At 42.6% G+C, this 13,635-nt stretch overlaps 1 protein-coding gene across 8 annotated transcripts in view; it reads right to left on the bottom strand.

The window, feature by feature from the left end:
- The window catches only part of dlg5a (discs, large homolog 5a (Drosophila)), a 224,279-nt gene that overhangs the window by 51,825 nt on the left and 158,819 nt on the right, over window positions 1-13,635 (bottom strand). For all 8 annotated transcript variants that reach the window (XR_015074204.1, XM_085970512.1, XM_085970509.1 and 5 more), the window contains 6 exons: window positions 12,903-13,030; window positions 12,583-12,758; window positions 11,328-11,431; window positions 10,487-10,579; window positions 5,637-6,665; window positions 403-586 (listed from right to left, as the gene is read on the bottom strand). Coding sequence is in view for 7 of the 8 variants with exons in the window: in XM_085970512.1 (XP_085826638.1) it covers window positions 403-586; window positions 5,637-6,665; window positions 10,487-10,579; window positions 11,328-11,431; window positions 12,583-12,758; window positions 12,903-13,030 (1,714 nt within the window). In the remaining variant the exon portion in view is untranslated. The remainder of the gene's footprint in view (window positions 1-402; window positions 587-5,636; window positions 6,666-10,486; window positions 10,580-11,327; window positions 11,432-12,582; window positions 12,759-12,902; window positions 13,031-13,635) is intronic.

The raw sequence follows: 13,635 nt of genomic DNA on the forward strand, positions 1-13,635 counted from the left end.
ACTACATATAAACTACTGTAGTCGTAGCATGTATGTTTGTATGATATACTAGAGACCTATTTTATCGAGTGATATTTAATTTGTTATGCACATTCCTTAACTGGAAGCTCAAACATTTTTCTTCTGTATATAATTATGTACAAACAAGATATCCACTAATTTAATTGAAGCTTTGGTTGGCCAACAAAATTTAGATTTGGTAAAGTAAAGTATTGATTAACAATAACTCTATCTTTAATTCTCTATCCAAAAGTGTTGTCTACACATTTTTAATGACATTTCAAGAAAGAAATGGATCAGGACTGGGGTTCAAAATGGTAAAAAGAAATAAATACAAAGGGGTGCAAGTATGGTTCTTAATATAGCACCTGAGATCCCAAGGGTTTCTGATTGGGAACCAACCTGCTGATGCTGGACCATTATACATCGTTGATGCATAGCCAGCACTGTGCCTGTGTGAGCGTTTTGGTGTGTACCGGTGCCATTCATGTAGTTCCAAAGACAGCCGTTCTTCACTTGTATTGTAATTGGGAATTGGTGAGCGAGTTGTATGACGGTCATAGTGCGAGTGGGGGTCAACATTTTCCTGTGAATATAAATAGCGGCACTCAAATCATCTGTCGTACAGCAGTTCCTCGTGAAAAGACAAAAAGGGCTGCCCAGATTTTTTTCTGAACTTACTTTTTCATATTTTTACAGCACCTCGTTACCACTTTTTCTGTACGGCATCTTAATTATTTTATCCCTTTGTTTCTCAGTGCCACAACATTTTACCCTGCTAAAAAAGGAACCCACTCCCGCCCTATGTCATTGCTTCTCTGCAATCAGCAAATGTGCAAGCACAGTCTAGGTTGATTTTGCTCAGAATTTCCCTCTTTCTACATTTGGAAGTCCCTGAACTTCCCAAAGCTGTGGGAGCTCAGCTTACTGGAAAACCATTACATCCCCCCACCCCCCCCACCATCTCTCTCATCATTTCCATGATATCTTTGCTACACGCATCCTTCTCTTAGCTTAGTTTATAAACTGCCCTTGTCAGAGAATTCTTGCCGGTCTGCTTCTCTAGGAGTTTTCCACCTGCAACTCTTGCTGCTTCCCATACTGCACTTTTCCAAGTCAATGCAACCAAGAATAATATAACTTTATTTTAATACAGACCTTACTAGATGTAGCAGTACAGGAAACTTTCTGGTATCCAGCACTGACGGGACCGAGCTGGTGCCGGTCGATCAACACTGCCGGAGAAACCAGCGCTAATGTTAAAACATACGGAGCTCAGAGCTCCGTCTGAAGCAACAAACCCTGTTGCCTCAAAACAGGCGGCGCAGCTTGCAAGCATCTCTGTAGCTAAGCAACAGCTTCAGCTAGACGCTTGCAGAGCCAGGAATGGAGAAAAAAAGCAACGAAAAGTAAAAAAGTTATCTGAACCGACTCCTGAATTTTGCCAGTGGATAGAGCATTCCGGAGATTTAACCTCCGTTTAAACGAAAGTTTCCTGTACTATTAAGTTGCCCTTGCTGGTAATACTGGCCCTATCAACATGTTGTACAACCATCAAGGAATTTGTCCCTACCCTTCAATAACCCCCATTCCATTGCAATATTGACTTCATTTTCTTTGCACCAAACACAATTCTGCAATTATTCATAATTATAAATTCAATTAAAAAAAAAAATCAATATTTGTCAGAATTTAAAGTATGTCAGAATTTAAATTATTTGCCATTATTGGTTTAGGCTGCAGACTTGTGTTAAAGAAGTCTCTCCAACAGTACCCCTTCTAAAAATCAAATGGGTGAAAAAGGAGTAATGAGTGACTAACTTAAAAATCTACCTGTTACTGCTTCCCCATTTCTGTTCAATTTTAAGCAATCTTTTATATCAAGTACTGCTGATATCATCGGGCAAACTAGCTGCATGTACGAAGTCCAACAATGTGAAGGAACCAAACTCAAACACAGTACAAGTGTTACTCAAGCGCTTCAGCTGCATGTAATGATGGCGCTGAAGATGTGCTCAACTCAGCTCCTCGAGCTGTGCTTAATTTCTACAGTTCCCCAGAAGTCTTTGTCTGTCTAAAAGAAGCCTCTTCACGAGACCTCGCTCCAAAAAAAAATTAAACTCTGTGCTTTAATAATTAATTACACATCAGCGAGATCTGCTGTAAATCATCGCTTGCATAGGCGAGAGCAGATAACGGTCTCAGAAGGTAGGCACTCGAGTTGGAGCTGCCTTTTCCTGAGATGAGATTGCTATTCCAGTCGGTCATTGTATTTATTAACCTCCAACAAAGAAGGACATTGCATTTGCTTCGGTGCCTGGTTTATCACTACCTGTTTGTAGCACACAATTCTGGCTGCAGAAATTGCTTCGTGGATGACTGGACAGGAATGGATTACATTTTGAGTACTTTCAGATTGAGATGTTCACTCGTGCACAGATACTTTTACTAAATTCTGGGCACTGTCATTTTCTTTTTTCCGCAAATGTTAAATCTTTAAATACTTGATCACACCACAAATAATAACATGGTGTTCATACCCTTGATGCCAGACCGTGAGATAAACAGGACAATTCGACTTTAGCGGATTTAATCCTGCATCGTGAAGCATCATTGCTCACAGTGCATGTGGTTCATTTCACAATTCTGCATAGACAGCAAAACTTGTGTGTTCAACAACAACAACTTGTATTTATATAGCGCCTTTAACATAGTAAAACGTCCCAAGGTGCTTCACAGGAGTGTTATCAGACAAAAAATTTGAAATCGAACCATGCAAGGAGAAATGAGGGCAGATGACCAAAAGCTTGGTCAGAGGTAGGTTTAAGGAGCGTCTTAAAGAAGGAAAGAGAGGTAGAGAGGCGGAGAGGTTTAGGGAGAGAATTTTAGAGCTTAGGGCCCAGGCAACAGAAGGCAGAGCTGCCAATGGTTGAGCGATTATAATCAGGGATGCTCCCCTGAAGTCCTGTGGGGACTCCCAAACTCCTACCACAATTTCAGTGGGAGATCGATTTTTAGTTGTTCACTCCGTTTCTCCAGTTTGTCCGTTGAGTTCCCGCCAGAGAACACCTATGGAAATTCCAGGTGCATATTTTTCATGCTGGACAGGATGACGTTTTGCTCTGATGGCTCCCATGGTTAAATAACATGCCAAAACTCATTACCCAGGTTCACACATGATAACGGCCACATGATGAAGTGCCATGGCTAAATTATACCTGTGGAACTGTACCCCAGCAAAGAATCAACGCCTTAAGGAAAAGGGGTCGGGGAGAAATTTGGCAAGACAGACAAATTATTGTGCATCCTGGTCCAATAGATTGGCACATCTGCATGCGTTTCTATCTTCTAATATGTTCTCTTGCAACAGTCCTTAAAAAAATTCAAAACTGTCCAGGTAATACTGCATTTATGGTGATCAAAAAGATGTAAAGTTAAAACCTGAATGGTTCCACTCCTACTGACTACCTTAGTTCCACACTACCTAACCGTGCACTGTTGCTGAGGCCTGTTCTCGTGTTTGTCACATACCATCAGTCTGACATTGCCTGCAGTCCTTTTGATGATTTCAGCGGGGAGAAATTGAGTATCGCCCCGTTTGGGGTGCCAGCCTCGCCAAGGCGCTAAAAGTAGCGCCCCGGAAGCATTCGCGGCCGCCCGCTGGAAATTGAGTGGTAGCGCCCCAAAGGGAAGCGCGGCGGTACTGGAGGCGCCCCGCATCCCTCTTGGGGCGCTGCGACTGAATATCGTGGCGCAACGTGCCGCAGCGCCACACGCTGTGGCACGTCGCGCTGCGGTATTGCAGGCCTTCCTCCCCTTCTTAAAGGGGGGGGCCTTGTGCAGCGCAATCTGGGGCCCAGCTGGGCCCCCGAGGATCGCGAGTGCAGGCAAAAGAGCCCGGCACCGAGGAGAAGTGCCGGGCTCTTGGAATGCAGCCAGCACTCTGCGGCGGGGGGGGGGGGGGGGGGGGTTCAGGAGGCCAGGGACGGGAGCGCAGGCAGGTGGCCAACAACAAAAATGGCCGCCCCGCACCTCTCCTTTAATTTCCGCGTCCCCGGCCGCAGGTAGGCCCCCCGAACCGGTCGGACATAGCATCCGGCGGTAAATCAGGGGGCGCTGCCAAATATCGCGGCCGGGACGTCAGCGGGGCGCTGCGCACACCGATGATGTCATCGGGGCGCTGCTCACACCGACGACATCATCGGTAGCAGCGCAGCGCTAACGGCTAGCGCCACCACTAGCGTCCCGCGGAATTTAGCGGGAGGCGTGGACAGTGCCGCGCCCGGGCGCCAGTTGGCTTGCGACTCACTTAGCGCCCTCTTAAGGTGCTAACGGGTGGCACAGCCAACTGAATTTCACCCCCCCAGATGTCTGAACAGCAACACAAATTTCTACCTCCATGTCCTCCAGATGTTTCTGCATCTACACTGACCTAACTGAGCCAATTAGATCAATTGACCCTCTTTGGGGAAGTCAATTCAAGAGTTGCTCAGACAGATAATAGAATGTATTATCCCTCATCAATGATTGTCACCAATGCCTTATCTTAATAAGAACAGAGGAACAGGAGTAGGCCATTTAGCCCCTCGCGCCTGTTTTGCCACTCAATGAGATTATGGCTGATCTGTGACCTAACTCCATATATCAAGAGTCACTCCACTGCAGGAACTGCCCTGTGGATTGCAAATGCTCTCATATTGCCGCCTAACAGAATCTGCAGGACAGTCACGTGGTCCTCCATTAATAGGTTTGCCCAACACTTTGTTCTGGAATCAGTAGGCCAAAATGCCCTGGACAGGGGATCTCTATTCTTTTGTCTTTTTACATATGATTCTAAGTTTTCATTCCTCCTGTAAACTGTTAATTGTCTCATTTACTAATTAATTAGGATTACTTAACCAGTTTCCTTGTTAATTCTCCTCGCCCTAATAATAATAAAGTAAATCAACTGTATGGAACCCAGTTTGAAGGATAAAGGGCAACTATCGCAATACCTTTCATTATTCGGTAAGTTCTTCACACACACAAAAACTCCACCCTTCTGACCACCCTTATAAGGAAATTGAACACGGTCTGTCAGTGGTAGGTTGGACATGGCTTTTATAGGGAGGCTTGACACCCAGCGTGCAAACAGACTCCCGAGAGCAGCTTACAGTCCCTCACCTGGTCAAGGAGGAGTCTTTGTTTTAATTGTAGTGGAGGTGGTAAACAATTTAGAGGAGTCTGACCATCAACTCGCCTGTTGGATGTCAACTATATAAATAATAAAGTGAAAAAGTTGCATGTCCATCAAAATTTTTTTTATTTTTTTTTATTTTTTATAAACCAGTCATTTCCTGCTGGTTTTTCGGATTTTGATGATCAGGCTTCTCTCAAAGGGCAGGAGCTTGAGATGTACAAGCAGCTGCCAATCTATAGCAAAGCCACTCCCCACCACCCCCCAACAATTAGTCTTGAACTTACCTCAGGATGTGTCTATATCAATATCTTTCCAGAGGAATTACCTGCAGCCTTAAAGTGATGACTGTGAAAATCAAGTTTGTAACCCTTTCCATGTCCACAAAATTACTACCATTCACGATGGTCTTAAAAAAGACAGAAATGTACGTCATTTACAGATCAATCCCATCACGTACCTGAGGGGGCAGTCCAGAGATGGTCAAGGGAGCAAGTTTGCTGGGTCTTAAAGCAGGAGCAGATTTTGGTCGACGTCTGTTCACAGGCTCGACTTCCTCAACTCGCTGGTTACCTTCCTCCTCGGAGGAAGTCCTTGAAGACATTAAAGCACTCCCCTCTAAGTACTGAGTAGGCTGATAGTGGCCAGCATTTCTATCATGAGTTTCACGTGTAGTCTCCTGTTTTACTCCAAGGGTAATAGGAGATTGGGGCCCTGCGGGGCTGGTCGGCGGTGACCCAGTGGTTAGCGTAGAGTCTGAAGCAGAGCTAGTTTGTTGTTTGTGTTTAAATTTGAATGAATCACTCCTCTTAGGAGGTGTGGGAGGCGTCGAACCAGATTCAGCCTTTGAGGACTGTGAAGAATGTGTCTGTTTTTGTGTTGGGGAGAGATAATCCATCTTTGGAGGAGTCTGTGGCCTTTTGAAGGTATCTGGATCAAAGATGGGCTTCCTCTGTTTTGGCAGTTTGAATATGGAGAGTTTCCCAGGTTCAGAAGGTGAAACATCCACCATCATTTTTGGCCAGGTGCCACCATTGTGTTTCGAACTATGCCCTTTTTCAACATCATTCTCTACCATCACACAATCCGCAACTGTTGGGTCAAAGGTGAAGCGTCTTTTATCATGTTCGGCAATCCCATAACCTCTATCAGAAAATATCTCTGGGCTGAAGGGACCAGTTTTATGGTCTGAATAATTGTGGCAAGTAAGTTCAGCTGTCCTATGTGTATTAGGCTGCAAAGAACGGCTTGAAAATTGTTTCAGTTCACAATAAGAGCCATCTTTGTGATCGACTCTATCATTTTTGCTGTCAAGTATACTCGAGTCTGTACTAAAAATGTCTGTCTGTGTTGAGCTGTTGTGTTTCAAGTTTCGAGTATTGGGAACCTGTACTTCCGACTCGTGTACCCTACAGTTACCAGATTTCTCAGACTCCTTTAGTGTTTCAAGTATATTCTGTCCGCTCCAGGAAGAACTCTGAGGAACCACCTTCAAAGAGGGAAAAAATGAGTACACAGTTTCAATTATCCACAATACTATTTGACATGAATCAGTCATTCATGAAAGAAAGACTTATGAAATAATACTGAGCGGCCTGCGGGTGGCGCTGTCCAGGGAGAGTATAAATACTCGGGCACAGGCCCAGCTTGCGCAGGACATTCTTAACAGGAACTAGTGAAGGACACAACTAGACCTCCATGTTGTAAAACAGTTGATTATAGCTTTGTTTAACGCTTAGACCAAGTGCCAAGTAGTTTTCTTGCGTCACTGCTTTTAATATAATAGCTTATGTGCCAAAATATTGCCTCAACAGTTAAGGAGACAACATCAGTTGTATCTGCAACTAGATTAAAAAACTAAGTGTAATGGAATATTTCTATATTTCAAAAGAGAAGGTGCTCTTTTCTTCAGCAAACTTACAAAACGTATTGCTATGGACACAAGGTCTACCAAATGGTAACAACACACCTGTGAATGTAAAACGTTACAGTTTAATTGGGATTGAAACGTTGACTATTAATTTTTGGCACAGCCCCCCCATTGCTTTTAGTGGGCACGTTGGCGATGACGCGATTTGCCAGCTATAAGTGGTCGGACAATATCACTGGTATTTCAAAAACTACATACAGAAGGAGATACATATGCCGGAATAAAGTACCCGAGCAGCAATTTTTATCAGGTTTCTATGAATAGTGTTTAGATGCAACAAAAAAGTTTGTTTGGAAGGAAATGGCACCGCAATGATCTTAATATAAGAGCGCTGCATTTAAGACGTTAAATATCTATTTTTAGGTTTGCGATACCTCTCCAAAGCAGTTTGAAAGCTCATATCTAAATACAAGCATAAAATGTATATAGAGACTCAGAACCAGAAGAACAAAATGTTTGATTGCAGAGGTTTTAAAACTCTAAGTACAGAGGATTAAGGTAATCGCACTTTAACGAGCTGCAAAACGTTTATTGAACAACTGAGTCGGCCCAAAATAGCCACTGCACTTAATACATTATAAGCGGCGCCTTTCTAATTGATTTTTATGGCGATTCAAAATGGTTATCGTTAATTGTCCGTGATAAACGGTTGCCCGCCATAGTGTGGGCGGAATAAGTGGTGGTGATGGTACTTTTAAACAACGTCATTCAAGTACAAAATTCAAATTCCACAAATTTGAACTATGCTGCAGTATGTTTTTGCTCCAGATGGCAGTTATCAGAATTACAATTAGTTTCCTGAGATATTTGTTTTTGATGAAGAACTCCGCTTTACTTTGGATATTTTAATACTTTGGATATTTTAATACTATGTAATTCTATGTAATCAGTCTGCACATGTGGATGGGTGCAACGTCTATGTCTATCCAATATATTATGGTGTTGTGCAACTATGCTTTCAATATAATAAAATGGAGTATCCACCAAGAGGGGGTCTTATGGAGTTTACAAGTGATTTGTATTCTCCACACACTACAGCAAACTGTGTTATATCCGGCACCGACGGGACCGAGCTGTTGCCGATCTATCAAAACTGCCGGACATACCAGCGTTAATGTTGAAGCATACGGAGGTTTTCATCTCCGTATCTGACAACAAACACTGTTGCTTAGCAACAGCTTCAAACAGTCGGCCCGTACCTTGGAAGCGTCTCTGTAACTTCGCAACAGCTTCAGAGAGACTTTCCAGAGCCTGACTGTTGAAAAAAAAGCCAGGAGAAGAAAAAAAAAACTAACAAAACGGCTCCTGATTTCTGCCAGTAGATCGAGGTTTCCGGACATACAACCTCCGGATAAACCAAAGTTTCCTGTACAAAAGTATATCCTAGCTTGATAGTTTCTGGGGGAAACCATGCACTGAGCAGATAGGCGGTGTTGCCTCCTCTTGCACTGAACGAAGCCACAGGACCAGCATTATTATGCCTATTTACTTTGACCTGAAGCAAAAATAAAACTAACGACTGCACCAATGCTGCACCTTTGCAGGGTGGGATTGTGGTGTGTGCACAACACATTCAAAGAATGAAGACAACCTTTCAAGGCAGGCAAGATATCTGTCATAGTCGTTCTACATTCTCCACACATCCTGGGGGCACATGCAAGTGGTGTAGATTTAGGAAGGGAAGACTCCTGCAGAGCAGCTAGAACACCAGCTGTCAGGATTGATCTGCCAAAGGTGTAGTCATGTGCTGTACTTAAGTCGAGACAGTAAGTGTTTGAGAACTGCTCCATGTAGCAGCTTTACATGTTATATAAACTGGATCCTAATGCCTAGTAAGCATGGAATAACCTTTAACACACCCATGGTTCATTGTTGGTGTTGTAGCTCCAATGCAGGAGCCCCTTCCCTCCTAGATACTTGGATATCTTCCCTCTAGTACAACAGTGTAGTGCATGACTAAGCAAATGGATAATTGTGCAATATTTTCAGCAGAAATTTAAGAGCTGTTGATTGTCCAGAAAGGCAAACAAGTCCATTTCTGGATGCCTCTCACTACTGAAAACGTATTCAACTATCTCTGAGTGGATGGTCCACTCGCAAAGATGAACTAACAGCTGACTAAGAGAATTCGCTGCTCTGTTGCATACCCTGGAAAAATGCTGAGCTGAAAGTGTAATCTTGTGATCTAGCCACCAGCATGCTAAGATCTCATCTCAAAAAAAAAGCAGGGATGAATGTCCTCCCCCATACTGTTTAGTGTAGCAGGCCACTGTGGTGCTGCACAACCACATGTACAGAGGGCTTGCCGTGCACTATGTTACGGAAGTGTTGCATACCTCGCCTTTGTGCACCTACTTACAAAGAACTGATGTGCTAAATGAACGCTTCTATTGCCCCTTTTCTCAGATCTCTCTCCCTGTAGATCTATACTGCCAAGGACATACTTCAAAAAGTAATCCATTGGCTATAAAGCGCTTCGAGCTGTCCGGTGGTCGTGAAAGGTACTATATAAATGCAAGTCTATCTTCCTTTATATCTGTTATCGCTGTCAAAGGTAACTGCCCTGTAGTACACTGTCTGAGATAAATCAGTCATTCATGAAAGAAAGACTTGTGAAGTGATGCTGAGCGGCCTGCAGGTGGCGCTGTCCAGGGAGAGTATAAATACTCGGGCACGGGCCCAGCTTGTGCAGGACATTCTTAACAGGAACTAGTGAAGGACACAACTAGACCTCCATGTTGTAAAACAGTTGATTAAAGCTTTGCTTAACGCTTAGACCAAGTGCCTAGTAGTTTTCTTACGTCACTGTCCACCTGCGACTACCACCTGAGGGCCAGGCTGAGGTCTGCTGCATCTTTACCCATTGGGTAAGGGAGGCTCTTCAAGGGATTACAGATGTGAGCTAGCTGCAAGACTTTTAATTATGTAGGTTGGATTCAGTGATACAGATGGGTCAGCTTATTAGCAAGCCTTTAGGTGTACCAAAGGAAAAAAAAATGCCAAGTAAATTGAGAGAATCATCTTCTGCTTTACAAGGTGTCATTTCTGTGACATTCTTACACTATTTGAGATTTACAAAATTAATGCATAGTTCTTGTAGATATATCCGAACTGGTTTGATATTTGTTCTGCAGAGACAAGCTATACAAATATAACTGAACTGACACTAACACAAGAATGCAAGGTAATTTAAAGATGGAACTTTTAAAGATAGCAAGTACTATCAGATCAGCCATGATTTTATTGAATGGTGGAGCAGGCTCGAGGGGCCGATTGGCCTACTCCTGCTCCTATTTCTTATGTTCTTATGTTCAGAAAGTACATTTTGGACCAGCTTGACACATTCATCACGTAATGAAAACATTTCATGTGAACCATACCTTCATCAGTGAAAGACTGACAGAATCCCTGCAATTTCGCAACAAAGCTTCACATTCTGTCAGCGACTTGTTTTCTAGTGCAATACCATTTATCTGTGAAAGAGAAAAATTAATTAATAACCAAACATAGAGTATTAACTGCGACAGTCTTTCTGCAGTTTCCAAAATCTTAGTGGTTATGCTATCTGATAAATAACGAGATTTAAGTTTATGCATTATGTTGTCTATGATAATTAACTTGCTTACTTCCACCTCATCCATACCTGTATTATGTTTCCCCTTAGCCTTTTCTGCAGTGAAAACGTGTTTAGTTGCTTGAGTCTTTCTTCATAGTTCAATCCTCTAAGGCATAGAATTATGCTGGTCACTTTTTCGACTGCCCTTTCTAAAATATCTATATCCTTGGAAACTACTCCAAAACTGGCCTCACTACTTTGTGGCCCTGCCACTGATCTGTACATTGTCAATATAACATTTGCCTTATTAATAATTGCCCCACGGTGACCAGATGCCTTCAGAGTATGAGCAATGATCACTCAAATCCTTTTCAGCTTCTTCCAATGCAGACCTTTCATGTTATGCACATGTTTATGATTACCTGTTGCTATGTGCATTAGCCTACATTTCCTATATGCCTTATCCTAATTTAGAGGGATATCTGACCTTCACTTGCCACCGCCTACAGCAGCATACCTGTGATTGGAAACTCAGTGACATGAGGGAACTGAATCTGCGTCCTGCTACTCCCATTGGAACAGCATGTTGCGGCTCCAACATGCTGTTTTGCCAGAGGGAAAAACTGCATATATTTTAGGCACAGCTGTAAATTGAGACTACTAACTGTAATGAGTCTGTCTCCCACAGTTAAGGATCCTTCTCTGGCAGCAGGGCTGCCTGGAGCAACAGTAGCTACATATACTCCAGTCTCCAAGCTGATTCCAATGTCTGCAAAAAGAAAGAAATGCACAATTAGCACAGTATTAGCTACTCACCCTACATTTAAACATCAAAATAAACCGTTGCACATTAAATACTACCAAATACAGTTTAGTTCCACTTAACCAGAGGCTCATTTCTCCCATGTACCAGAGGTCTCCAAGCTTTCTTTGTCTTCATAGGCCATTAGGCAGATACCACGGGCCTCCTAAAATGTAACTCAATGTTCCCATTAATTTTCAAAGATCTCAAGTTGTAGATCTAATGATCATGGTACACTGATTTAGGATTTATCCACCAATGAGAGAACACCACTAAAAACAGCCCTTCCCAACTTTCCAGGCACATGAAATTCAAACAGGACAAAGCAGCAAGTAAAAAATCGAAATGCAAATAGAACAGTTACCAAAGGTTCAAGGACCAGATTGTCAGGGCTCATAGTGTGGAAAAAGAGCACAGTCGATAATTTTGACACTTCTGTTTCATATCAGTGTCAAAGCAGTTTCATTTACAAAGTTTTGTTTGTCGGAAGAATGTACTTTGAACATGAATTGTATACAGCAGAAGAACTGGTTGTTACTATATGTTTAAAAATGAGTCACTTTTCTATATGGGAACAGAATTCATTTTCAGTACAGCTGATTCCTTCAAAGGATGGGACCCACATACGGTACTGAGACATGCAGGTTAAATATGCCCATGCACAACTAACCAGTGAATTGAAAATCTTAGGTCCCACTTGTGAGATGCATCCTCAATGCAAAAGCTACCCTCCCTAGATTAACCATGTTCATTTCTCTTCCAGCAGCAGCGCAGCTGTAAATAAACATACCGTTTCTCGGTTTTCCTCATTACTAAATCCTGCCTATTCAAGATCAAGGACACAAATGTGTTGCTACACTATCAATGAAAATAACATGTCTAACCCACTGAGCATAGCACAGCAGTGGGGATACATTATTCAGATGAGCAAAACACATTAAGTTCAAGTAAAGCAACTATGGCAGTGGTCATAAATTTGATTTGTATTTATTCCAAATACACTTTTAAAAGACACATCATGCTCAGTCATCTGAATCAGCAGTTAATTAGTATCTGAGGTGAATTAGAGTTTTTTGAGATAGAAACTGCTTTGGACACAGGCATCAAAGTTAAATTACCTTTGTGACCCACAAGGTTGATATGAACTGGAGTAATAGCTCTACCTCCCAAGGATTTTCTCCTTCGAACTACCATATTAATGACCCCTCCGCCATTCAGTACAGCTTTAATTACATGCTTTCTGTCCTTGTTGGTAAGATCTACATCATTTATCCTGAGCAAGCAATCATTCACCCTAAAATAGAAAAAATATGCAGCAAACAAAGTCATGAAGACAATTTTTGCACCATTTGAAAGAACTTTTCTTTTAGAAAACTGTAATTTTCTCTTAAAAATGAGATTTTATATTAGCAGAAAATGAGAAATTAGCTGGTCATACCTTAACCTTCCATCTGCAATACTTCCTTTATCTACCTTAATAACAAATATCCCGGAGTCTCCAGGTAGATAAGGTTCATCAGCCCCGCCTGCTACATCAAAGCCTAATGCCTTCAAATCCATGTCATCCTACATCAGAAAAAAGACTGCAGTTTATTCTACAGATTCTTGTGTTTACAATTGTAAGATAAGTAATGACAGATTCCTCAATACAAAGATTAATTAAGGCAGACAGAATACTTCCTTCGCAAAATTGTTGTATAGTGCGCATACCTGCAGAGAGTGATGGCAGACCCAAGTGACACTGCCAGCTCCCATGCCGTGGGGCGGTGGAGCTCAGCACATGCTTGTCTGCAGCCATGCACAAAGCTCTGTTCATGGACGCCCAAATGCTGGTTACATTTTAAATGTGACCAGAGACAGACTGGAGAAGTGACGCTCTGCTAACAATAAGGAAGTTTGAAAAACTTCCTAAGCGGTTCAATGGACTTGGCTTTGTTGTACTGCAATGAAAGCAAAGCTCCTGGCAATGGTCTTGCACTTGTTGGCCAAGTGTGTTGTAGGCGACCCTGCACCGTAGTAACACTGCACGGGATGTTGGCTAAGAACAGCAGGGGTGGGAGATGGTGAGTGACTTGTTGGGGGGGGCTAAGACATCAAAGGCAGAAGGAAGGGATCTGTTGAATGTGTTAACGGAGGCAGTTGGAGGACCAGAAGAGTGTTGAGAGATAGTG

Source organism: Somniosus microcephalus, chromosome 29, assembly GCF_052327205.1.
Source record: "Somniosus microcephalus isolate GS21.2 chromosome 29, FLI_Smic_1.0, whole genome shotgun sequence".
NCBI classification, from domain to species: Eukaryota; Metazoa; Chordata; class Chondrichthyes; order Squaliformes; family Somniosidae; genus Somniosus; species Somniosus microcephalus.